General features: G+C 41.5%; 1 protein-coding gene across 6 annotated transcripts in view; it reads right to left on the reverse strand.

Annotated features, from left to right (window-relative positions):
• Nucleotides 1-17352: 17352 nt before the first annotated feature.
• SLC9A9 (solute carrier family 9 member A9) overlaps nucleotides 17353-27963 on the reverse strand; it is a 193497-nt gene continuing 182886 nt past the window's right edge. For all 6 annotated transcript variants that reach the window (XM_038145311.1, XM_038145312.1, XM_038145310.1 and 3 more), the window contains one exon: nucleotides 17353-27952. In XM_038145311.1, coding sequence (XP_038001239.1) covers nucleotides 27731-27952 — 222 coding nt within the window. In that variant the 3' untranslated portion in view covers nucleotides 17353-27730. The remainder of the gene's footprint in view (nucleotides 27953-27963) is intronic.

Below are 27963 nucleotides of genomic sequence, written 5' to 3' on the forward strand. Positions count from 1 at the left end.
GCAGATACCACAAAATAAGCAGTGTTTAATATTGTTTAATGGGGAATTTTTATCTTTAAGGTCCCTGTACTGGTGAATTACTGATAAGGATAATGGGAGTTACGATGACAAGCAGATCCCAAGGATTGGGCTTTTTTGTACCATGGGTTGTTCAGATCTATTTTGAGATTTGCAGCTATTAGTTTTTCCCTGTCTTTAACACATGTTAGCAGACAGAGTATGTTATAACCCAGGTGCCCTCAACATTATTCACACCAAAGTTTTCTTCAGATACTTGAAACAGTGTGCCTGCTACATCTTGCTTGCATCCATTTGCATTTCTGCTTTTGGAAGAACAGATTTGGGGAGCAACAAAAGAGGAGATTGAGGGTAGGAAAAAACCACACTAAATATCTGAGATATGAATGGGAGCACAGGTTTTTAACAAATTGTACCTCACAGTTTAAGGGCAAATATTTTCAAGTTGCTGCTTTGCTAGAAATGGGTCAAAAGGCTGATAACACAATCTTGGAAGCTATTTTTTTTCCCCACTTACTGTTTAAAATCATTATGCTTCTGACTTGCAGATCTGGCATTTTTAGTGTATTGATTTTTATATTTAAAAATATAAATTGGGTAATCCTTACACTGGTAGGTCTGGCATCCTGCATTTATTTCAGCATAAATGACAAAATTTATAGGATGAAATGGTGTATTTTATGGGAATATCTGATCCAGCTGGAAGAAAGTTTGAAAGCGTTTGGGCACAAGGTCTCCACATTAGGCTTGACAAAATTAGTGTAGACGTCAGTCTAAGGACATTAGCTGAAGAGCTGTTGTGCTTGCTGTAACCTCCATGTATTAATCAGCTGGATAATTTCAAGGAAATGTACAGGCAGTTGTAGGTGTGTAAAAGTGCTATTTTCTGGAAGACAATTCATGTGACAGTTTTGAAGGGCTGAATGTATTTTAGAAGAAGGTATAATAGCAGGAAAACCCCTTCAGATAAAAGGATTTCCAGTTCCAGCTTGTTTTTTTAGGACCATAGACTGCTTCTAGAATAGGACTTTGGGTCAATTAAACAAAAATAATTTGTTAGCCAAAAGTATGTTTGACTGAAATAGTCTGTGTTTCATTTGTCATGGCCCAAAGGACTCTTGAAGAGACCTCTTATGTTTGGATCTTCTGGGAAAATTGCTTTTCAGCCAAATCTGAGCCTGTGAATAACAGCAGAATAAGCACTGCAAGTTGTAATCCCACATTAAATTGTCAGTCATAGTCAATGTTATTTTCTTCTATTTTTTTCCCCAATTAACTACACCGTGGAGTTGTTGGAACATGGGGCTGATTCCAAAGGGGGAGGCATTTAGTTGTAAAATAGGATGTATGGTGTATGTAAGACTTGGGGTCTGAGCTGTTAATCCCACTCACAAGAGGAGAATTTGGAGACAGAAGTCACTTGTTTCAGCATGTGCTTGGAGGATCTACTCATTACTGGGGGTTTTGCCTTTGTAGTTATTTCCCCACCACTGAAGGAGGAAATGCTTGATGTAAGTAAATGCAGTCTAACATGGAGGCTGGTAGCACTAGAGCTAGGAGTGAATGAAAAAAAAAATCTCCCTTTTGTGTGTGTATTTATGCAAGACAAATACTGAAGTCAGAAGTTGGTTCTGTTTCCTTTGTGAGTACATGTAAAAGCAGGAGAAGAAATATGTTCAAGTATTTAAGCAATGTCATCTATAATTATTTTCAAACTTTGGACTACTGTTCCTAGATTAAAAAATAACATCAATAAGACTCAGCAGCCTGACACCAGTTAGAGTGATAATTGCTAATGCAAACAACTGATTCCTGCTAGATGTGATAGATAGGACACTCAGAAGAATAGTCTTTGGTCCAAACCTAACCCTCTGGGATGTTTCTGAGCCTGGAACTGATTTTGTCCTTACACGGTTTTCTACCCTGTTTTGCATTGTGTAAATTGCTCAGCTGACAGTTCTGTGCTCATCAGGAATCACAGCAGAGAAACTTCAGGAGGATGATGCAGCCCCTGCAGTGACTGTGTGGGACAATTCCCTTTGGCAGCTGTGTCAGATGTTGCGGATTATCCTGTGTAGGATTGCCTGTTCCAGCAGCCCTGTGACTGGAAACTCCTGGGAACTTGAACCTGACAGGCAATACATCTGGTCTGGGATCTAGACTCAGTCACTCAAAACCAGAAAATTATCAAGAAGTTACTCACCCAGTGTGAAGTGTCTTGGGGGAATCTCTGTATTTGTACTGTTGAGCATCTGTGTGTTTTACTTTGTGGAAATATGTAAAAGAAGAGAGAGGCAGCCTGGAAGAACAGGTGGAGAAAAGATGAGTAAAGGGAATGAAACTGGAAGCAAAGGGAAGAGGCTGAGGCCTGCAGTATTGCTGAAAGGGAATCTGTTGATTGACCATAAAGACTTGTGAACAAGTACAAAGCATGCACACTGTTGTAGTTTGCAGTGCATCCCTATTCCCTCTTCTTCCTTCCTTCTCTCCAATCGATGCTGCTCATGGTCTTGCTGAGGTTTGATTGTTTGCTTTGTGGATCATTCTGGATCTCTTTAAGGTCCTGTATAAAAGCAGATATTGTGCTGCTGGGTTGAGAAGATGAACCTGCGTTATTCTGGAACTTTACTGTTTTTGAGACGGTAAGTCTACAGTGATTCCCTTTCAGTAGAATAAAGATGTTCAGATCAAGATAGTGTGATTTACTATGCCAATAAATTATTGATGAGAGGCAGCTGAAGAAATAATGTGGGTTTTTCTTTGCCAGCTGGGGCCTGCAAGGCAAAAGTTGCAAATACTATTTCTTTATGATGCCAAAAAGGCAGAGTTCTTCCAGGTTTGTTAGAAGAAAGACTACGGATGTGAAATATTCCTGTCCTGGGCTGCTAACAGGCTCTTGGTGGTGCTCTCCAGGGTGGGACCTGTATCAGTCCCCCCTGCCTCCCTGCAGTGCTGCAGAAACTCTTGTGTGCCTCAAAGCAGACCTGGCCTGGTGGTCTCTCTTGAAAACCCTGGGATTAAGGCAGTAGGGGCAAGGGGCAGAGCTTTCCACAAGGCATGTCTAAGTACTTAATACCATAGCTCAGCATCACGTGTTCCTCACCTCCATTCTTCATTCAAGTCTTGTTGAACACGATCAAGGGCATGTTTCTTTGCTTTATCTAGTTGAATTAGGTTGTTAGATTGAAATTAGCATACAGTAAATTGGGAAAGCAGCAATTGCCTACAATAACAGAGCCTGGGCGCTAAGCACAGCTCAACATATTTTCCTAAAAAGAAAAGCCACCCTTAAAGCAGAGAAAGTGAGCTGAATTTGCAAAAATGTTACCTTTTATTCCTTGAGGGATCCTCTGAGATTGCTCCCAAATCAACGCTCTGCAGAACAATGGAGCCATTGTCTGTGGGCTGGCAGCAGCATTTGCACAGCTTGCCTCAATGAATATTTTGTCAGAACGGTTTCTGCATTGCCAAACTATGCTAACCTCCACCCCCCAAGTTGGAGCTAATTAGTAATGCATAACAGAGGAAGTGGCTTTGTTTCTTGTCCTTTCCCTGGAAGAATAATTTGACCTGCTAATGGATAACTTTTGGGACTATGGGAAGAACAGGCCACAGAAATGTTTTTCTTACAGTAAAGATGCAGCAGGAGGAATTCTCTGTGTTTTAGAGGCTGTCTTGGGATTGTTTGCTTGCCAAACATCAAATTTACCATGGAAAACTGACTTTGTTTCTCAGAATTTGCTTTTTTGTCCTCTCTGTTTTTATGAAACTGGATTTACTTTTTATAGTTCTCCTGTAATACAAGCAGTTCACAAGCCTGTGCTCTGTCACACCCACCATTTGTTGGTCTTTCATCGAAAGTTCTTCTGATTTGTTTTCTTCCTTTCTCCACCCACACCACAGCATCCCTGTGAGTTCTTTTGTGGAGGCCACAGCTTTCTGAGCCCTTTAGATGAGCTTTGAGAAAAGCATTATGAGCAATGCAGTGGCTTCCTCCAGGCTGTGTCTCTTCTGAAGATGGCAAAATATAAATTAGCTGTTGGTAAAATCCCAGATTCATTCCCATTTTATAGCTAAGAATGGCTCAAGTAAAAGTCTAATTTACAACATAGTCTGAGGGAAATGCTTAATTATGCACCAGGGAGGAGAAAATGGTTAAGGGGAAAATGACATCAAGCCCAAAAACCATCAAAACGAATGTATGCTCTGAAAATCCACAAGAAATGAAGCAGACAACATAATTTATAAAAAACCATATAGGTTTTCTCATTCCTTGAAGGAAGAGAGATACTCTGCTTTAATGCTGCCCTGAACAAAGCCCTTTTATCTTCTAGGGCTGATTTGGTATTCAGTGATATTAAAATAATTCTAATTTAAATTAAAATTCCTTCTTGTCTTGAAATCACCTAAAGATAGGTTTGTCCCTAATTTCTGATAACTTATTCTTCACATGCTGCTTTTCATCACTGGGCATTGTTCTCTGTTGTGAGCTGCATCCTTTTATTCATGGCCATCCTTTTATTCTGGTCATCTCAGGCCAGAATAATTTAGTAAGGTTGCTATTGGGTTTGCCAGCAAAAGTGAGAAGTCTCATTTTCTTCCTTTATTAAATGTTCCAGCTTTTGGTGTTACTGAGGATAATGAAATGGTTTATAGCAGTAAACCTCAGGAGAAACTCCTGCAGTTGTTGTTGAACTTCTCATAACTGTTCCTTGGCTGTCTGTGGATCTTTGGAATTTCATTATTTGTGAAATATGTTGTTTAAATAGAAAAATGAATTCTGAATCCCATAGAAGATATCATCAAATTGGGTGATACTGAAGATGTTGACTTAAGTGTTTTCTTGTTTGTATTTTTAATTAGAGCATTGATAGACAAGACTTCTGTTGCTGTCCAGGTCTTAGCATAGGTAAAGTTGTCACATGCACAATTCTCATTTTCCCTTTCCATGAGTTCATGGCTTCTATTACCTTAGCTATAATTTCAATTTCTCATGATTTACTGAGAGTTTAAGACACTTACGAAACAAAATTTTTCTGAAATAGCTGTTTGAACACAACAAAAGATGATGACGAAGCTACTCTGTAAAATACTTCCGTGAAAGCGGTTTTGGATTTGCTTTTGCAAATAAATCTTTCTTCAGCACAGCTCAAAGGCAGTGTCAAAATGTGCTTGGCTGTGTCAAGTTTTTGATCTTGATAGGAGAATTATCAGTCAGAAAGAGTTAGGAGGTCAGGTAATAATGGAATTAAGAGAAGGGGTGAACAGTGAGAGTGGCTGAGAGCATGATGCTCCTATCACTGGGAGAAACTAATATTGAAATGAGAGATTTGCTTCTAAAAAATAATATAAGGTGTATTTTGCTTTGATGGCATTCCTTAAAATAATCTTTTCTGTATGAAGCTTGCTGTATGATGTCTGAGAAGGTTGAATGTAAATTGGTGCATCCTCTGAAAAGCCGGAACACTTTAGGGATCATGTTTAAACAATTAGAGTTGAAATCTTAGTCCTGGTGTCAGGACCTGGGAAGCAGGAGCAGTGTCACCTCTGGTTAGTAGATGGTTGTCTCTGGTCTGTGCAGTGATGCTGCTGGCTCAGACAGTAAGGCAGGGTGTAGGATCCTGGAATTAGGACCAGAGGAAAGGGCTGCTGACCATACACCAAATATCTTGTCCATCCTGCAGATGTTCTCCCTCCTGTATAATATGACATAGAAGTTATTTTCCGACTGTTACATTTTATTCAAGGGAACCAGTGTATTGCACAATCATTCTGTATGTTAATCCTTCTGTCTGCTTGTAAATGTATTTTGTGATAAATTCACAGAGATGGAAATTGCTTAAAGCTGTCTTACAAAAAGTAGTTAGACACAAGTCAGTTCTCCTGTTTTTTTTTTTTTTCAATGGCAAACCTGGCTTTCAATTATGCATACTATTCAAGAATTTCTCCCCAGTGAGTAGCCAGTCATATGAGGCAGTGTGCTTTCAGGGGAGGTTCTTCAGTAGCTTTATCCCTAATACCAGCACATATGGGGGCTTTTTGAGCACTTCTGCAGGAATGTACATCATCTTGCTAGACCATATGTTCATTAGGAACAGGAATGTCTTCCAGGATTTTTCAGGCACAATTATTAAAATGTTTCCTGTTTTTTTCAGTCCAAGTGATCAACTGTGGCGTTAACACCATGTTGTGATGTGGTAACGTGTGCAGGGTCAGTTTCTCTGAGCAAAAGCAAGATGCAGATTTTAAGGGATTAATAGGAGCATACCTTTACTTCAGTCCCAGGTAGAACTGATCCTTGTGGAGACTCAAGGACTACAGCTGTGGTAAAACTCCCCTCAGAAAGCAGCCATGCTTTTGAAGCATGGTTTGAGCTATTGAGAGCAAACTTGGGATCCTGAATGGGCTTGTGCAGGCCCTAATGGATCCCAGGGATCTGCAGTCTTACTGATATGGATAAGAGCTGTCTAGCCCAAAGTTAGTTCGAGTGTTTTCTTATGTACTGCAGATACAGTTGACTGCATTGCAGATAAACTGTATATACAACTTGATTTACGTATGTACGTATTTATTCACCCTGAAACAGAGAAACACAAAGACTGTGTGCAGCATTATCCTTGCTGTGCAGTCTTCCACTGACAATAATCTGATTTCCAGGGAAAAGCTGTGCCTTACTTGCCTTAAACCAATAATGTTTTCCAACTGCTTAGTAGGGTATCTTACAGTTTTGACATCAGCTTGCATCACCTTAAAGATGGGTACATGCTGATGCACAGCAAAAATAGTTGAGGAAGCTGTCTGTGAGTTGTTCCTCTGTGTGTCCTGTGATACCAGTGTGTAGTGTGTGTGATGCTCACAGCGGTTAACATTTGGTGAACTGCTGTCACCTCAGGTAACATGGGAAAATTGGAGAGCACAGTGTGTGCCCAAACTGTCGCTGAGGCTAAGATTTTAAAAAGGATTCCTTTATTATGGCCTTCTTTAACTCTTTGAGGGTATGACTGCAATTTCTATTTATTTTCAAAGAAACATTCAATATGTGAAAGTAGCGATATGTGAAGTGTCACAAAAAATACGGTCATCTGTAGCAAAAAGAACAAGTGCACCCCCAGCAATTGTGGGCTGGGGAGGGGGGAATAGCACTTTAGCCAAAGGTTCAAAGAGAATAATTTTGTGCCTTTACCTGCCTTTTGAAGTTCTGTGAGCATGTGGCAGAGCCAGACTTAGAGTTCAACATGGCTCTAATTGGTGATCGAGGAGAGAAGGTGCATTTGTGTGTCAGCTGGAAAGATGTGCCTTCAAGGACTTGGGTTTGTTGATCTTGGATCTGATTTCAAATTGGCTGACTTCCAAGACAGCCTTTTAAACTTAGATAATACTTTAGAATGACTGTCCAAACAGTAAAAAACCCGAAAAAGTCCCATATCTCTAACCCTGTAGTGTATGGGAAAAGCAGCTCTAGGAGCAGCATGGCTGACTGTTCTGAGTGATGTGCCACAGGCATCCAGCTGTGTAGATGTAAGGCTTCTTCCTCTGGAAACACATGTGCTTCCCTTTGTGTCTGCTGAGGCATTATCCAAACTCAAATATACAATATTTTCTTGGGAATGGACCTGTATTTTTAAATGCTCTAGTGGCCTCATCAAACAGTCTGGAAGAAATACAGTTGACTGCTGTATACATTTGAAGACAGAGGAACAATCACACCTTTTCCAAACAGGGTGATGTGGATTGCAGAGGCAGTGCTTGTCCACAGGAAGTGGTGAGATTTTATGTAGCCTCTCAAGCTTTCCTGTGCAACTTGGTCCCACTGTTCCAGCAGTGTATCCAGTTTTTTCAGATGCATCTGTACATTTATGGGACCATCCAAGCATGAAGAAGTTTAATCTGCTGCTACTTTGGGCTCAGGTTTTGCAAAAATATATTTGCCTGCCTAGGAGTTCTCTGGTTATTGAAGAGTTTGTAGGATTCAAAGAAAGCAGAGTAGCTTATGGACTGATGCTAGAAAGAGCTGATCAAAACCTGGAGTTTGTTTAAACAGTTTAGGGTTTGCCTTTCAATTCAGTTTTCACACTCAAACTTTGTGTATGTGCTTTTCAATAAAATGGGGAAAAAAGGAAGTACTTATTTTGGTGTCAATTGATTCTTTTTCCCCCCCCTAGAAATAAAGTAGGGTTTTGGATTATTTCACCACCATAACCCCCGTTCTCTGAAAAAATTCTTAGTAATATAATGTCAGTCTAGTTGAACACTCATTTTCAACATATCTTGGTATTTTTCAAGAGAACCTCATCTGAAAATGTAAAAAAATTAGGTATTTAAACACCTTCAACAATCCTCATCTACACTCGTTAAAAACATGCGTGCTGAGTTTGACATGGGGCTGTGAATGTTTGTGTTCTCTTGGAACTGCATTTCTTTGAGTTTGGAAATGGATGGAGAGAAAATGCTCTGTCGTGACTCCTATTTGATGGGAGGCAAAAGGTGCTCTCCACGTGCCCAGTGTTTGTGAGGGGACATTGCACACATTGTGTGTTCTGTTATTTCATGTGACGAGACAGGCTCAGGCCTTGGACAAAACAGACCTTGTTGGTGAGGTCTGGGGGCTTCCTGGAGCTGCTCGTGGCGTTTGGAGGCACCAGAGCTGGAGAAGCAGCCTGGCTGATGCTGCAAGCGGAGCTGTTATTCAGAGCACCTCTGCATCTGTAAATGATAAGCTGTAAGTTGCTGTTGCCAAGCCTGGTCTTCTCCAAGTGTCTACATGCATGTCAACAAATCAGAGCAGGAGAACAAGTGGCCTGGCACTCCTGGCTTGGCTTGCTGCCAAAAAAGCTCTACCTTCACGGTCTAAATTTCTCTTGACTGCAGGGAACCAGGACATAAGTTTAATATTCTGGATAATAAACAGGATACTGGATTTAAAGCAAGGATAATGCACCAGACAGGGAATTGTTTGTGCGCTGCCCTGCTTGTCTCTTCAGGTTTTTTGCCTAGCTGGCCAACACCCAGGGAGCACAGACTGCTGTGGTTTGCTCCAGGAGAGCAGCAGCTGAGGGAAACTGGTTGGGAATTAAGTCTTGCTTCCCATTCCTGATGATGAGAGGCACTTAATGAGTGCAGCAAGGGATTTGATGGTTTTTCTAAGGAAAGGAGCTTGCCAGTACTCCAGAGGGAATGGCAGCTGCTCAGGGAAAAGGAGCAAGGCATTGGGTGCAGTGGCGCATAAGGCCAAGCCTACAGCTGTAACAAAAAATGTTACTTTAGAAATTCTGAGCTGATTCAAATAACAGTCTGGCTGAACAACTTCAGCATGTACCACTGCCACGATGAAGGCACTGTGAGACCTGCCTGAAGCACCAGGGCAGCTGGAGGTCAGCACCTAGAGAAGCGAAATGGAGCAGCCTGGGGAGAGGTTTCAGGCTTGATCAGAGTCCGAGTGGGACTGTGGCTGCACTGGGAGCCCACCTGGATGCAGAGAGAAACTGTGTGGGCAATAGGCAGAGGAGCTGCTGTTCCCTGTGCACACAGGGCAGCGGGGTCAGTGCTGTCACAGGTGCTCTGGATGTGTGGCATGGCAAACTGCCCACAAGCAAAAACGGGGAGAAGAGTCAGGGAGGCTGTTAATGTCCACTATGATGAAAATTGAGAGGGGAGGAATGGAGCACAGAGAGGGGAATGGGGAAACTGGAATATTGAAACATAGTGGACAAGAGGGATTTGGAGGCTGAAAATGTCTTGGGACAAAAAAGTACACTTCTGGGAGCTGCTTCTGCTACAAATGATCCTGTTCCTCTGTGCCATAAGCTTCTGCCCCTTGTAAAACAGGGACACTAACAATTGTCAATCTACTGTTGTGGGTATGTGCCCATCATTTGTGTGTGGGAAGGCCCAGAGACCCAAGTCAGAGGCTGAATCTTGTTATACCAAGTGTTGTAAACACCAGAAATGCCCAGACAGCTTTTAAAATAATTCATATGTAATTTAAATGTATTTATATACCACTGTAAGGAAGCTGTTAGGAGAGTCCCAGCAATATGCTACAGCTTAAAAAAGAGGACATAGGTGGGAAGTGAAGAATAACTGTGAAATGGCAAAAATGAAATGGATGAAGCTCACAGAGTTTTAGTTCTTAGTTATAGACAGGAAATAAAGGCCTATAGGCAGAATTGAGAATGGTCTTTCCTGACCTTTCAGTGCAGATGAAGATTAAAACCAAATAAGACTTGGGATGCTTAGGAGAAAGGGGCACAGAATTAGAATGGATTATGCTGCTCCTGCTGTGAGAATAAAGGTGATCATAAGTTCTTAGACTGTAACTTCTGTGGCTTAATAAGGTGCATATTGTTCATTGTATGATTTGGAGTCATAAAAGGATTATTTGGTGTCCTAACTGTGTTATTTGGCCAAAATGTGGTGCCTGTTTTTGTGTTTTGGTTTTTTTTTTTTTTTTTTTTTGTGTTTCTTTTTCCAAATGAATAGTGTAGGCAGAGTGCATTCAATCCCAGTCTGGTTAGAGGGAGGGTTGTTAAATGGGAAGTGGTTTATTGATTACTATTTTTGCAAGCTGTGATAGCCTACCTTTATCATTTTAAGAAATTCTTGTTTTGCCCTTTCACTTAGTGCAAGGTCATAAAACAATTGATTTGGCATTTGGTACAATTTGCAGTTGAAGGGATGAAAGCCACAGGTGAGGAACTGAAATGGTTGCAGTGTTTGCTTTACTTCGTCCTCCTGCTCTTCTCCCCTCCCCCAAATGATTACTTGCTGCATTTTCAAGGAAGATGAATAATCAGATTGTCAATCTGTGTGCAGATTTCAGTTTGATCAAATGCTCATCTGGATCCAATAGTTTTCTCCAGCAGGTGGTTGAAGATAGAATAGGATTCTTCTGCTCTTGTCCACACCTTCCCTCCCTTTCCCTTCACTAAAAGAGCAGCAAATCCATGTTACTTGCTGTTATCAAAAAGTGTAATTCAACATTTGGGGTGTCTGCATGGGTATTATTTATTATTTTTTTATTTTTAATCCTTTATAAGGCTCTTGTCTAACATTACATCTTTTAAATTGTAAAAAAGTGATTTGACTGTTGTCTGAAGATACAATTTTGAATTTATTTAAAAAAACTGGAGCACACCGCAAACTAACACTCAGCAAACTATCTATGCCAAAGATGCTCGATTGCGATGTTAGATATCAATTTGACATAATCTTCCTCATAATGCAGCATCTCTTTCTCCATAAGGGATAGAGAGCTCCTGCTGGAGTTTGAGGGTTGTCAAAATTGGTGGGGATTTTTATGCAGCGTGTGTGGGCAGTGGTTTGGCTTTTGGGTCGGAACAAAAGCAACAGCAGCTGTGTTTGGCACTCCTGCCACGACAGAATTCCCCAGCAGCACGGCTGGGGTGGGTGTGCTGCCGGGGCTGGGCAGGAAGGGCCCCTGCAGCCTGCCCTGGGCCCCTGGACGATGCATGGCACTGCCCTGCCAGCGACAGGCACTCTGCACAGCTGCTGCTTTCCCCGGGGCTGCCTGCAGCCTGGGAGGAAACACACTGTGGTGTGTATCAGCTAGACTCTACATGGCTTATGTCCACCATAGATCATATTGGCTATAGGTTCCTATAGGAGACACTATTCTTGGTACTGGGGACAAAAATGAAATACAGACTACAGAGATGTCTTTCCTTTTTCTTTATGAAGAGGAGTTTGTGTTTAGAATAATTTGTCATAGAGCAGATGCAAAAAGACAAACCAACTTCTGCGATCTGGTACCGAAGACCATTTTAACTTTAAACTGTTAGGGGCAAGTTTTCCCTAACCCTATTTTCACAATGAAAACAGACAAATCTAATGAAAACAGAGAGAAATCTAATAAGCCTTTTGTCATTAGTGATGATCAGACACTTAAGGTTGTCAGTAGCCCAATTCTTTCTGTGCAACCTCTCTAGGTAATGGATTGCTCCTTGTGCTTTCTCAGGGAACATTTTCTGTTAACAAGCTCTATTTAGAATGTGCAAAGAGTTAATTTTTTCCAATGCCTAATGAGTTCTTAGCTTCTGAGGATTTCTCTGGCTGAGGCTGAGAACGGTTGGCATATTTCATAGGCAAACAATTTGCTGTTATCTCTGCTGCGGTGAATGGCTGCAATTGCTTCACCTTTGTAGGTGCTGGTAGTAGAGCACAGAGGGAGATAATAGGAATGGGAATTCCCTGAGAAAACTGCTATTAAAAAAGTGCTGCGTAAATTCCATGAGAAGTTTCTTAATTTTTTTAGCCTTGCTCTTTCAAGCCACCCAGCTTCAGGAAAAGTAGTTGTGTATAATGAGCTACCTGTGCATGGAGGAAATGTGGGGATGAGGTGGCAATTCCCCTAGATCTGGAAATAACATGAAGATGCATGATTATTCCTTTACTTCATAATGGAAGTGGGCTTTGTTTAGAATATTAGGTAAGCAGCTTATTAATCTTGCAGTAACTTCATTTTATAAGCTGCATTTGAAGATGTGTGGAAGGCTTAAGCTCTCTGTCATGCCTGCCAAATTTTATCTCTAACAAAAATCTGTATTTGAGAGCCATTGACTTTGATGCCTTAGAGATGGGGATGCCCAGCACTGGACAGGAGGGAACATTTTGGTTGTTCTTTTCTGAGGTAAATCAGGACTAAAAATTCATGGATGTGCTGACATGGTTATGGTGAAAGAGAGAAGAATGGCCCCTAGGTTGTTGTGGGTTTTGGAATTTTTTTTTTAATAGGGATGATGGCTACTGCAGTGGAAGTCTGCATGTGTGAATGATAATGACAAATGAATCAGGAAATGACTGGAGGAGAGCATGTCAGGAAATGGCAGTTGATACCAACTGAAAATAAAATGAGCTGTGTACAGCACTTAACACAGCCAGGAATGAAAAGGACACGAGCAATATAGTTAATATGGCTTCTTTCATAATATTTAATTTTTTTCATGGGCCTGAAAGTCTGGAAATAAGCTGGAGGCAGCAGACTTTGTCTAATCCCCAAGCACCTCCCCCTTTTCCAATGTAACTAGGGGAACCTGGCATTAGTCATCGCTGCAGGTGATTGGGGAGCAGGAGGGATTTATGGCTGAGAAGTGAAGGGTGTAGAAGTCAGCCACAATTCTTCTAATCACAGCCACTGAACTGACTTTAATTAGAGAGCATTTGGTGTGTTGTTGGCAAGCTTTCCATCTATCATGAACAAAGACACCAAACTAACAAAAATACTTGCCAGCCCCCTTACCTCCTACATGAAAACATTAAAAAGGCAAGTGGCAAAGACATATCTGATAAAGAATTATTACTGGCAGGGATGGGAGAGCACCTATTGATCTGCTTCCTGTAGGCATGTCTGTAACTCAGATGGCTGTGTTAGGATGAAATAGCAGGTAGAGATATGAGGTTTAGTATCAGAAAAGAAGGAATCTGCCTGCAATAATCATTTGCATGGCCAAAGAAGCTTTTAAAGCAAATCAAAGTGAAGTTTGGTCCAAATTCTACTCTACTATACTCTACTGAGGGCAGTAGTGTTACACCAAGGATGGATTTGTCTTTTAGGCCTTCACAAAGGGACTTTCTTGAGGCTGGTTAAAAGAATTGCCAATACAGTGGGTCTCAGGAGGGGGCATTCAGAGCAGTAAAAACCCTGGCCTTTTCTTTGCCAGGCAAGTACTGCAGCCAGTGCAAATAACTGTGTTCCCCTCAGTGCCACAGGGAGGGATCTTTCTTTTTGTGAAAGGGAAAGGTAGTGACGAGAGAGAGAGATGGCAGCCTACCTGCCTATAGGAGTAGTCATTAACACGAGAGGAAATAATCAGCCCTTTGTGTGGAGAGGTGGAAACAGCCAGCAGCCTTGCTGAACAAATGAATATGTTCAGTCAGGTTATGCACATTTCTGCTGGGGCAGGAAAAGGAAGCAGTTGCAAAGCAAGTGCAAAGCTCATGTGGTAGTGCTATTCTGTTTTATTTATGGTTCATAGTGCTTTCAACTCTGGCTTCTTTGTTCACAGCTAAAGAAAAGCAGTGCTGGACATCCCCAGACAAACAGCCTTCCAAAAAATGAACTATAAAATGATTCTGTTGATTCAGTGAGTGGTAATGTTTTTTCCTGACTCAGTCCTATAGCACTAGGAGGCCAGGGGATACTGGTACCTGTCATTTATCTCAAGACTAATAATGAGCTCTCGGTAACTGCTGACAGAGAAGGCGCCTGCTCATCTTTCTGAGAAAATGTAAGAGATGTATTCATGTGGAGAGTCAGCTGCTTCAGAAAGAAAAATTAGGTTGTTCTAAATTAAATTTTTGTCCATTGCTTTACACATGCCTGTAAAGGTGTAAGGGCTGAAAGTACCACTTCTCTTCTTAAATTTTTCACTCTAAAACGTGGCAATGGAGAGGCTTTCCTTGGCTCATGCTCCAGTCTCTTTCCCAGCTGAGGTGAACTTGGCTTGGGCTGTTTAAAAAAGCAGAAAAAGTAAACTCATTTTCTGGGAGAACATTAAAATCTTCAAGTTTCTGAAGGGTGTAAATGCCAAGAAGGAGGCTTCATTTCCATAATGATGAGCAACATGCTGGGAGCAGCAGATTGAAATTAAGGGAAGAAAAATGTAGGCTTTATATAATGAAATATTGTCTTTCAATGGAGCCTGTGTGCCACTGGCACATTCTGAGGAAGAAGCAGACCATGCCAGCAACTGGCTCTTTTAAAAGTGGGAAAGCTGAAGCACTGATCTCTTGGTCCTGGAAGTAGCTGGTGATGGTATGATTGTCTGAGACCAGCATGTTCAGTGAGACTGAGGTTATCATTTTGTTTGTGCCTTGTGCTGGCAGGTGTGGCAGAGATTTGGGTCCCTGCCATGCTCCCCAGCAGGAGGGATGCAGTGCTTTCCAAGCTTTGGGCATGCGTAGGCGCTATGGCTTCACATCTAAGAAACAGCCTGAAAAGCTAATTGTGAAACAGTTTATTTTCAATATATTAAACATATAAGTATGTATTAAATATATTTTATGTTCCTCTTTGGCACTGGAAAACTGGAGTACCGAGAGGAGATCAGGAGACTGGCACTGGTGACCATGTGCACAGGCTTGTGGCAGAGACAAGGGGACAGATGAAGGAAAGAGTCAAGAGCAGAGTTGCAATAGGAGACTCAAACCCTGATTCCCAACCTTTCCAAACTTCAGGTTTGAGATCCCTTAGGCTTTGGCTTCTGGCTAGGGTCTGTCCACTCCCAGAACTGGTAGCACAAAGCTTGTTGCTCTCAAAGTGCGATTGTTGTCTAGTGCGTAGAGTTTTTGCAAGAGAAACAAGAAGCAGCCTCTGATGCAATCTGTTCCCACCAGATGGGTCAGTTTGTGTGTTCAGCCTCAGCTCTCTGCTGCTCTGAATGTAAACCCACCATAATTCTGTCCATCTGAACACACATTCCCCAGCCCATCTGCAGCTTGTCATACAACAGGGGCAAAGCAACAGATTTTTGTTGGAATAAATGAGAGCCCTCAGTTTTCTGACGGTTGCTGGTTTGCACAGAATTACTTCCAGCAAACACGATTTGTTGCTTTGTTGATTAAGGCTAGGTGAATTCAAGTTGTCAATTTCCTCGTTAATATTTTGAGTGGGATGGGGATAGGAGGAAATTAAAACCCCAGAAAACCACCACTCCCCTCTCTGAAGGCCAGGAAACAGAGCAGGAATGCATTATACGGCATGTCCTCTGTCATAATGGTTCAGCCAGCAAGAAAACATCAGTGAATAAACCCACTCTCAGAAATGTTCTCCTTTGACTTACTAACATCTCAGCTGTGGAACAGCGGTGCCTAAGTCCCCTGTCCTCCTACTCCTTGGAGCACTGACCTTGAGTTCATCTTCTGCTTCAGCAGAAAGGATGATTCCAAAGGCTCCCACAGCTTCGCCTCGCTGTGCGCAGCATGTCTGAGTTCAGCTGAGGGCAGGCACTGCTTCCCCGTGGCTGGGTTGCTTGGCAGCACTGGCAAAGGAAGCCAGACACACGCACAGTGACATGTGGCTGGCACGCCTGCCCTGGTAAACTTTCTAAGCTGCAGTCCCCAAAATACGGCGCAGAGGAGGCTCCGTTTATGCATCTGATCCCCAGGTGCAAAGGAAGGTGGTGCTTTAGGGTGAAAGGCAGACAGGATATTTTTGGTGTTATCACCTTAAAGTTCAAAGTTCAGTTCAAAGATCAGTGAAATTATTTGATGTTTGCTTTCTGAGTTTTTTAAATTTCTGAAGTCAAGCTGGTCCCCGTCCTTCAAAAAAAACCCTGTGAAATATAAAAGTGCAAGCCAGGTTCCTAGTCAGACGGATATAGTCTCTCAGAAAAACCAATTGGCAGTGCATTAGAGAAATTGGCAGCACTGTTCAGATGTATGCACTGTTCCATTCTTCAGATTGCTGTGAAACCTACTTTAGGTATTTGAATTCAAGACAGGGAAAAGCAGCATCACAGAAAGGGAAATGTTTGCAGGGCAATGGCCCCTGTGTATGGCAGGCTCCCTTCTTAGCACAAGAATACTGCTGCTGGAACTAAATCCTCAGGATGAAGTTTTTTTTTACACATAATGACCAACCTGAAGCTGGGTTAATGCAGAGATTAAGATTTCTGTAGGCAGATCTGAAGTTAAGATCACACTGGCTCTCCATAACCTTCTCCTCTCTTAAGGTGAGCCATACCTGTTTTGGTGACATCTGAGAATCAGCATGGTTGGAAGTTGGGTATTCCAGGGCTGTTGTGAGGCTTGCCACAGCATCTGTGCCATCAGCACTGCAAATACAGCTGGGAGGCATGTGGAGCTGCCTGGGCTCCCAGCTCTGGTGCCTGGGAGGGTTTCCCAGGGCTGCAGCCTGTGAGTGCTGCTGCTCCTTGTCCAGCCCCCAGCGCTGGTGGCAGCCCCGTGCCTGCTCTCCTCTGAGTGTTGGGATTGTCACTGTGATCTCCTCTGGCCTCCCTCAGACTGAATAACACTTCTGTTTTTAAAGCGTCCTAATTGCATTAAATCATTAAAAAAGATGGGTTAAAAAAAGCAAGGCAAAAAAAAAAAAAAAGAGAAAGTGATGCTTCTCAGTTACTTTTATGCACGCAGCTTTCTTTTGAGCAATAACAAATTAGATTTTGTGGAAAAAAAGGCATTTTTCTGTTGTTTGGTTGGAAAAAAGTATTTTTAGGTTGTCCAAGAGAAACTTGGAAGAAAATTAAAATGTTTTCTTCTAAATGTAGAAATCCTGATTTTTATACTCACAGAAGTGATTTTACTGGGGAAAGGATTTGTTTACTTTATCTCCCAAAAAAAGTTTTCTTGATTTTTTTGTAAACTTTATTAGATACATTCTTTTTTTCCCCAGAGCTTTTCTTAAAAAAACACCACACCAAAATAACTCTTAAACCCCAGCTTTGGAAACCCAGAGAATGTGCCAAGTTCTCCCAAATATATGATTCCTATTGTATATGGTTCCTTTTGACGTAAAGATTTGAGACACTTGAAAATATCTTTTTTCCCTGTAAGAGGATAAAATGAATGTTTGCCAAATGGACAGCTTATATAAATGACTTATTTTATTTTTTAATAGAAATCTGTCAGCTATGTGCAGCTGGGTGTTTAATTCATAGTGAATAATTTATGCAAGAAATTTCTCTTTTATGTATTCATAAACTGGAGTTAAGCCTGAAATGAAGATTGTTAAAAAAAGAGTTTGACAGATGCTTTTGCTCGTGATCGTATTAATAGGCAGTTGTCCTTCCTCTAACTAGTGTGAGTTTCCTGGCTTTGTCATCATGTTCCCATTTAAACCTCTGGGGGTTTTGAGGGCTTGTCATGGAAAAAGATGATTGCTGTGGGATGCAGTTTATTTGGGTGAAGCCGACGGGGAGCCAGGAAAGACAGGAAGTGAGCTGGTTTGAGAGGGCTGGAGTTTATGTGATAAATGACATTCTTTGCTATCCTGTCACTGGCTGGAGCAGAGAGATACTTCTGTTTCTTATCTGGGAGGCCCTGTGTTTGTCCTGCATCCCCAGAGGGGCTGTGGGCTGTAGTAGTTCGGCTGGAAGCAGCCTAAGACCACTGTTAGCTAAGGTTCAAAGAGACATGTTGGTGTTTTTATGATGGTTAATCCTAGGGGGGGCAGAAATTTCTTCTATCTGAAATATTTCCTCCCCTTCTGTACCAGAATAAAAGCCTGAGATTTCTTATGAGGACATTAACCATTATTGTTTTGTAACTGAATTATTTTAAGACTTGCTTGTGAATTTGGGTATAGTATATGGGCAAATAACATCACTCTATATTAATTTTTAATGCATAAAATTAATAATAAATTTTAAATAAAAATTTTAACCAAAGCAATCAAAATGATTAATGTTAGACTTCTGTTCCATGGAACACTTAATGAAATCAGGACAATACTGTACAGTCTTTGATTTTGATGCAAAGGTGCTTTTTTGTTGCAGAACATCTGAGTGATATTTTTGGCTAGTTCTACATTACATGCCTTGCAAAAACAAGAGATAATTTAACTATGCCTGAATCACTCTGAATTCCATAACCTATTGTCAGCACTGCAGTGGAACAGCAAAGGTGTGATTGTCCAAGAAGAAATAAGTGTAGAAAACGAACCATCAATGAATGCCAACACCAGGCTTCTCTGACTTTGTCCTGTCAGCTCTTGCGCTGGCTTTGCCAGTTTTCTGCACTGCTGAGACAAGAGAGGACATGCTATCTACAGAGGGGGACGAAAAAGGACATTGCTGATTCTGAGGGCAGGAGGGTTTATGGCTGCCTTCAAAGGGATGCTGCGTGCTGACCCTTCCCTTCCTACACTGCTCTTTTCATGGCTCTCGAGGCAGAGCTGCCCCTTCTAAAGATGACAGGCAGGAGAAGCAGGCCCGTGAAGGAGGACAGCTTGCCATCTTCAGGGAAGCATCAGCATAACACTGTGGCAGCAGACACTGAGGATAAGTGCTGGGAATGAGGGATTTGTTTCTCCGGCCTTCAGGGGTGGTGGCTTCTTGTCAAACCAGTTCACCTGGGAGTCAAGTGTGGAAATATGAGTCCCTGCAGGAGGAAGGTGGCAAGGGTGTATTTCTTGTCTGCCTGGAATAGCTGCTGTCCATGCAGGTGAGGACAGGCTTCTGCTTCCTTGGGAGCTTATGGAGCATCCTTTGAGGGTCCTTCACAGAGGTCTGCTTAGGGAAGCTCCAATGCCTCATCCCCAGCAGTGAGGCAACTGATACCTATAATGCCTGGAAAACTGGGGCAGAGTTTGCTGAGGCATCATTTGTCAAGTAGGTGGAAATAGGTTGAGAAGTCAGGGATAAGGGCTGGAAGCTGTACTTTAAGGAAAGTAGATATTCGTGGATTTCCTTCACTGGACTGTGGTTTGAAGGCATTTAAAAATGTTGTAGTTGTAATTTAGCTTGCTAATTATTCAGAGATTTTAATTTCTAGATAACAAAAACTTGCTAAGAACTGTATGATGACAGGTAATGTATTAGTGAAATTGGCCAGTTTAATTAGAAAATCTTTTAAGTCATCTTAGTTTCAAAGAGTTTGGGTCTCTACTTCATAGTATGAAGATGTGTGATGGTGAATTAATGTAAACCAGAGAATTCTTTCACTGTGGCAAAAAGTGGAAGCATTAGAGCTTCAACCCTCAATTTATGCTGGAAGGAGAAACCTCAGGGATGTTATGAATTATTTTCCCTGTATGCAGTATATTCCAGTATAAACTGCCGAGCTCATCTGTGTTTGTAGCTGCTTGTGAAGTGTATTTTCTTCATGTTTTCAGGATTTGGAAGAACAGATGGTGAAAGCTCTTCTAAATAAACTGAGTCCCAGCCAGGCTCTCTACATGCATAAATCCTGGATGCTAAAACCACAAAGAATGCAGGAACTTGAGGCACTGGTTCATGCTAACAAGCTCTTCTCTAGCCTTGCGCTATTGTGTCCTGAAGTTAGACGTTTTTGTGTGGAAGTTTCAGAAAAAATCCCCATCAACTAAGGCTGTTTTGAGCACGAGGCCAAATCATACAGAAGGCATGTGCTGGAGCAGCCAAGGGAAAATAAGCTGCAACACACTGGGCTTTCACACGAATTGTGGCTCTGCTGAGAATTCATGCAGGCTGTTCCACACCACCTTGGCTGCGAGGCTGCACAAAAGATGAGGTCATCACTCCTCAGGCTTAGCCTGGTCCACCTCAGGTAGCCTTCAAAAAAGAAAAAGGAAATAAAAAAACCTTGAAGCAAATGCAGCACCAATGGCCTGAAGGGGGTCAGTCCTGTTTCAGTTGCTAATTTATTCCTTACACAGAAGCTGAGTCACCCTGTGATAAAACCAGTTTCATTCCTGGAATAGGGAGCTTATTGTGCCAATCAAAATAAGGTGTGTTTTATGCTGTATTTTTGTCTCGGAGGCTCTGCTGGGAGCAGTGTGTGTTTTGGCACTTCTATGGGCTAATTTCAGCCTGACTTTAGGGCTGTAATAGGTTTCAGGATTCATCACTTGCAAAGTTTTATTAGTACACACTAAGTGTGTCACTACTTGCTCACTGAGGGTATTGCATGAACAGAAAGGAATATTACAAATTACTTTTATAGTTGTACGTACAGAAGGTGGAGATTTCTGTAAAATAGCCATAAGAGTCCTTTTCCTTGTACAGTTCAGCTGGAACACCTGCCTTTGGTTACAAACATGTGCCAATAGTGCTCCTTAGGTGTACGTGGGTTTTTTTAGGTGACAGTTAATTTTTGGCAACTGTGGTTTACAGTTATCCTCCCAGAGCATCTGAACTACACTAAGAATTGGGGAATCTGCATCCATTTATCATTTTACTGAAATTCTCTTCCAGTGCTTGAACATCTCAGTTCAGGGAAAGACCATTGCAGTTTTCCTGGGAGCCAGGTCAGTGTGAAACCCTGACAGATGATGGCATATAGGGGAGCTCATGCAGAGGGGGAGGATGCTCATTCTGAGCCAAATATAGGGGGTTTGAGGGCTCCTAACAGATCTCCATTACTGGTGTTTAGGCCTTCAAATATCAGGGCCTCGGTGGTTGTGGGCAGATTCTTGCTGTAAACAAAACAGTTAAGAAATAGAACAGTGTTTTCTTATTTTTTTTGCATGGGCCTGATGGTTCATTCAGCAGAAACTGGAGTACTTGTCTCAAGTGTCCACTTCACATTAGCTTTCATCAGAAAAGGTGCTCCAGTCACTTCTCTAATCAGCAGTGGCAGCAGTACTCTCTGAGTGCCAGCAGGAAAACGTGCCTGGACCACGAAAGAGCAAGAGAGCAGCACCACATTCCCTGCACTGCCAGCTGGAAATGTCTGCTCGGTTTGCTGCAGTTAAACGTGAGCTCTCCCATGGGTGAGGGAGTTGTCCCTCCTGGAGCTGTCCAGGCTGTGGGAATTTGTGCAAAGGGTGAAGAGAGGGTTTGGATTTGGGCTGTGTGCCGGTGCTCTCGCCTGGGTGCTGCCCCTCCCGGTGCAATCCTGTGTGCCCAAGCTTCTGAAGGCCCATCCTCACTGTGAGGTAAAACCACGCACACAGAATGCTCTTATGATGTTGCTGCCTGGCACTGGAAATCTCCTGTCAGCATCACTGAGAGTGGTTCTGCAGCTTTTCTTAAGGGTTTTCCCTGCTCTTGGTTCCACTAGTCAAAAATACATGAGCTCCTGCTCTTAGCGTTTGCAGTGGTAGAGAAGTGCCTAAAGGATATTGTGATGTGTTTGAGCCCCTGATTTTGAGCACGATGACAACTTGGAGTAGAAGTTATGTAGTTCATGCAATCTTGCATCATATTAGTTTCTTTTTGAAGAACTATTTATATAATGCAGAGGGAGAATAGGACTTCATAATTTTGTTAGCTCAAGGGATGGGAAAAGTAAAGTTTTCATCTTAAAGATAAACCAGAGAAGGTGTAAGAGACAACTGGGTGAAGAAAATGAATAGCTGGTGAAACAGGGAGAGATGAAATAAGAGGACTGATGAACTTAGATCTTCAGTCATTTTTCCACCCCTCTGCAAATATAAGGCTTGTGTTGTTTATATTGCTTTCCAACAGTGTTGTTGGAGGATTGGCCTTTCAGCTTTGGTCCTTTTACTTAATTTTCTTTAAAACGGGTAAATTTTCAGCTGGTAGCTGTTCCTGCTTTAAGTCTGTGGAATACCTAAGCTTTGTAGTACACTAGTGTCAGGGCTATATATGGCTCAGTAAAGTTTTTAGGGGTGTTCTTTGAGATAATCCTTAGTTTCTCACACTGCTTAATTTGGGTTTTAGACTAGAATTGCTATGAATATCTTTCTGATCTTTTTCAATTTGAATCTCCTTGACACTGATTCTTTCCAGCCTTGCTCCCCCTTTCCTTCCTTCATCATTCATTTATTCGTGTCGTTTTCTCTTATATATTTTCATTTCCAGTCAGACATACATTCTAAAGTTACTTTACCTCTGGTATGAGAAATCCCATTATGCTTATGGGATATTATCCTCTTTCAATTCACTTATATATAACTTGTCCTAGACTTACATGATATCAAATATCATGACATAAGATTCTTTCTTTCAGTGTTCAGCTTGTTGGGTGCAAGGCTCCATCTAGTCTCATGTCCTTATCCAGTAAAGTACCCATACTTTTTTTATGTCCATCTGCTTTTGCTGTAGCACACCAGAAGCAGACAGCTTTGTGGTAAATAATGATGTAGAACAGTAGCTGGAAAACGCTCCTGGATATTCTCTACTGCTTCCTGCACTAGAATTTCAAGCTCTGCTGGGTTCTCAGAAGGATGATGTTAATTTGATGTGCTCAGATTTGGGAGCCTCTGAGGCCTGAAACAATATTTGTTCTTCCATATCTCAGATATGATATTTGTAGGGTAATAACGTTGACCAGTAACACTGAATTAGTTGGGGAAAATGTAGCTTCTACTCTGACACTGGTGGGGGCAAAAAGGGTTTATTTGTAAGCAGAATTATTCCTGTTGCACGTCGTGCAGCCCTTGCTGCCTCCCCTGGTGTGTGGAAGGAGCACTGCCCAGAGCCAGGGGGGCTGGTGTGGGAGGAAGCCAGTGTGCTTGTTTACAGTGGGAAAGCTGGCAGGATTGGAATCCCAGTTTCCTAACTGGAAATATGAAGCCTGTGGGTTTTTCCTGTGGAATTCCGTGGAAGTATGAGATGGTCTTGGCTAGTAGCTTTTCTAGCACTGCTGGGCCCATGCAGAGCCAAAGCTGGCGATGGACACCTGACACACCTTGGGGTAACTACAGAAAAGTGCCTTTTTCACAGAGGAAAAATAAACCTGGGCCATAGATTGGCACCGTGGGGCTGACTGAAATAGTTTTGCATTTTTAAAGATGTGCCAGGTGGTTCAGTAGGCAGTTTCAGACTGGAAGTGTGACTCGCACCACGAGGCTGTTGAAGGGGATATTCACCTGATGCCCATCACTGCACTCGTCTGTCTTATTCTTTTAATCACTTAAAAGGTATGAATAAAGGGAGAGATAATCACTATATGGGCAAAGTTTTCTTTTGTATTGTTCAGAAGCTTGCCCTCTACTATGTGATCATGATGTAAAAAATGTACAGGTTACCGAGAGCAAAAACTCCAAAACACCAATAAGCCAGTATTCAAGGAAACATATTTTGTCTGACTCTCCTGAACAGTAATCTCTACCACAAAAACGAATTGCTGAGCCCAAGGAAGGATGAGGTATCATGATCTGAAAACTGATGGGTTATGGGACCAAGGCTGTGGGTTAAATTAATATTTGCTTAGAAAATTTGGGTCAACTGGAGAATTTTCAAGTTCTGAAATACAGTTTCTAAAATAAAATTTTGATGAGTCCTTTACAGTTCACAAAGCAGAACTCATGTCTGTTGGGATTATATTGCCAGAGATGAGCTCCTTGTATTAAGTTATTTAAAATGCTCAGAATTGGTTTGCTTTAATATGTCAATAAAGGAAAAAAAAACTTTGCTAGAAGGAAGTAGGGGAAAAACAATTTTGTCTTTAGAAGTATAGAATCACAAAATATACTCAGTTGGAAGTAGTATTTTTCACTCTCTGCAATGGCTTTCAGGATGTTGTCTTGGTTGTCTGAAGTTTATTGTTAATATTTGTATCCTAGGAATTCTCAATCTCTGTGAAAACAAAGACTTTCAAAAGCACACGTGTAATGCTCACATTTAGTGCATCTAAAATACAGATCTGAATATTGCTGCATTTATGTTGTACCCAAATGTACACAGCACTCAGGCTGTTACAGGGCTCACATTTCTTGATGGCTGATAGCAAAATACAGAGGAAGAAAGGACAGAGACCAGCTCAACAAGGCACTTGAATAAGTTGCTTGGTGAAAAAGGTGTGAGCTGCTCTCAGGGCTTCAAGGCAATTAGTTTTCTGGCTGAAGTTATACACAGGGTTCATCAGTTTGGAGATAGCCTTTGTCATTACTATTGAAAAGTTTAAGCTTTTAACACAGGAACATAAGTGTTCACTTCCAATGGCCCCTGTTTTCAGTGAGGTTACCAAATATTGCACCTCTCTGTGAAAGTTATCATAATGATCTGATATTTTCAGTAGAGTGTCTTTTTGGACTGGCACTGCTGTGTAGCCAGGATTTTTTCCACTGCTTTCAAACTTAGCAAAATGCTCTTCATAGTTCTGTATAAAATGCTAGTTATTACTTTTGAAACCTGAAAGGTTTAGCAGTATTCCAGATTTCCACCTTGCCTCACATTTTGGCCTTCATTCTGAATATGCAGTCACTACACTTTTGACAATATATATTACATTTCATTTTCAAAGCAGTGTTTTATTAGATTAAGTCAGATAGAAGGAATAGCTTCACATTTGTAATGAGTGACTTGCACATTCAGTCAAACACTCTGTGATATTGAGTAGTTTAAGTCTCCAGTGTATAAACTGTAAATTACATTAAAGACCTCTCTTAACATTCATTACTTTGTTTAAACAGTCATACAGAATTACTAGTTGTTAGTAATTTTTTCTTGACTACAAATATGTCATTTATTCTAATGTTGTAACTCTCTTGAGCTGTGCATCATGAAAAGAGTATCTTAAAACAGGGAAATGGTGAGTGTAATGGACAATTGAGACTCTTATTGCCATTTAGCAGAAGCTTCAGGTTTGCTTGCAGCTCATATTGCTAATTTTCCTAAAAGCCAATGATACTTTGGTTGCTGAGCATGATCCCAGATGATAAATACCCTTCCTGCTGGGACCACTGACTCGGCCTCTTTGGTAGTCTTAGCATAAAAATCCAACCTGTGAAATGTGAAGTATGACTTGTTTGTCATAAGGGATGACTTTCTCTACCAAGTAAAATAGCCCTCGAAGGCATAGGGCTAGAACAGTGGGAAAACTACTTGTTGCAGACCTTTTTTTATCAATAGTTTCAGACCCCAGAGCTCTCCATTTATCGTTGTACAAACGTGAGAAACCTGGACATAGTCACAATAAATCAATCAATCAGTAAGCCCCTGCAGGACTTACTGTATGTAAGTATGCTGCAGGATGCATTTCAGAGTAGAATCTAAGAGCAAAACTATTGAAGAGCTTGTCATTTCCAGTTCATGTCACAGTTGTGAACAACAGCTTTGCATCTTTGTTACGCTACAGCATTTTATTGATTTCCAGTATAACCTAAGGACTGGGATCCATGCTTCCCAAGAAACTTGGTAAGCCTGGTGACATGCCCTCAGGACTTCCAGAGGCTGAAACCAGAAACTGGCTACTGAAGTCAGGGCAGTGTTAGCACCTACCCCAAGAGCTTCTTGCTGAGTTGCCACATTTTCACCTCACTCCAGTGTCTGCCTGCTTCTCAGAACTTCCTCTGTTCTCTGCTGTTTCCCAGTACTTGGTCACAAAACCTTCCCTCCTTACCCATTCTCCATCCCTTCCTGCAAGCTGCTTGCATGTCTTTTCCCAGCCCATGTAGCTAAACAAAGCAAAGCACAGAGTTGGAAATTCAGTAGTTCTTCTAAGAACTTTTCATGCCTGAATATTATTTGTTTTAAACCACGTGGGGATTAAGGCCCTTTGAAGATCCTTGATTAGAGTTTAGGAAAAAATGAAATGCCAGTTTAAGCTTTTGATTTTTTGTAACAGTACATACAACTCCACCGTGTTCCAATTTATGCTTAAAATGGTTGTTCTAGAGTCACATAAAGCCAGAAACTAATTACACTGGAAAAGAATGACTAAAAGTTGATTATATTTGTATTTTAGGTTTTATTTGTGGTGAAATTAAGACCTATTCATTTTTAGGACTATTAATAGAGACAGTTTGATTTTTTAGTTCTTCTAAATAATGACTTTCTTCTTGTCTGTTATCTTTGTATACTAAGGATGATCTCCCTTAAAAACTCTTGATGCTTTGACTTTCTCAGTAGGAGCATCATCATGCATAGTTAGTTGAAACTTCTGCTGTGAGGAAAGGCACATGCTCTAACAACAGAAGCCTGGCTCTGCCCCTGTTTTTGCGCTGCTTAGCTCTGCTGTGTGCCAAAGCTATCTGTAGTAATGCTTCACAGTATTTGACAACCGGCTTGTACGTATGGCTGAGCAGTTGGTTATCCATTTATTGTCTTTATGCAGAACAATGAACACTTTGATACCTCTCTCTTGTGTGGTGTGTGGCTTTTTCCCCATCTCCCTTTCATTTCTAACCACTACAGTCCTCATTTCTAGTGCAACATTGAGTGCCCAGCATAAGAAGAGAGACAGACAAATTTATCCTTTGAGCAGGCAGTCTGAAGGGTATAATTGTTTTGCAGAAATATTTGATTAGAAACAACTCTTCTTAAACAGTAGAAAAGAGAAACATTTGAGTTCTTAAAGTATATGTTTAGAATTATCTTTCAAAACAAAAAAACCTTTTCCCCCATTTAAACTTTGTGTGTTGCCAGGCTGTATGGAAAAATGCCTTTTGGAATAACTACTGGTTTTAAGCAGTGGTTGTGCCCGTTCAGTGTTTGTTGCTGATTTCATACACCTCGATGTCTCCTACTATCAGTGTTCAGTTTGTAGCAGCCTAGTGAAATCCTCTGTGGGCCAGGCTATAAGGTGCATTTAGAAAGCAGATCTTTGGCTGGATGTCAGGACAAGTCTATACCGTGGGCATGAGGCTTTATCTATGAAGACTGAGGTGCTGCAAAGCATGTTTTAAGCATTTTCAGATCACACACTCCTTGGACAAGGAATCTTCTGCTTTTTCTTTATAAATGTAATAGCTGCTGAGTAGTTATGTGTGGATCTTGCCAGGACCAGCTGTAGAAAAGAGCTGTCATCCTGTGAGCATGAATGTTAGAAAGCTATTTCTCTCCGTTTCAGCTCACTGAAGACTCCAAGGAATATTCAAAGGCCTGTGTACATGCGAGTGGCACAGTACAGCCAAGTGCTGAGACAAAACATTACTGCAATAGATTTACAGTGGGCTGGTACTGCCCTGTGCCTTTATCCTAAAACCTGCTACAGTCATAAAACCTGCATATGGTTGTAGATATATGGATATGATAGCAAACTCCTGGGAGGAGCAGACAGTTAGTTGCTGAAATCTAAATTTTCTTTGATTTTTGCGCTTAGTAAATTTTTTTCCTGACCTCTTGTTTACATAACAGGATCTTTTGTTTCATTGTTTTCATCTTCTTTCTTGTGATTAACAGTACACTGCTCATGCCAATGAATTCTTCTGGGGTTGACCTGCACTGTGTTGAAGCTGGAGTTTGTATCCTCCTAATCCTAGGTCTCCTTCCTGAATATCTTCCTTGCCTGTAGCCTGGGTGGAGGCTGTGCTGTCCTGTGCTGGCACTGCTATGTGAGCAGATGATTCATAATTTTCAGTCAATTCATCATTATTGATGATATAAACTGTGTCGCCATCCTTCAGCTGGTCCTGCATTCAAA

This window comes from Motacilla alba, chromosome 9 (genome assembly GCF_015832195.1).
Source record: "Motacilla alba alba isolate MOTALB_02 chromosome 9, Motacilla_alba_V1.0_pri, whole genome shotgun sequence".
NCBI lineage: Eukaryota > Metazoa > Chordata > Aves > Passeriformes > Motacillidae > Motacilla > Motacilla alba.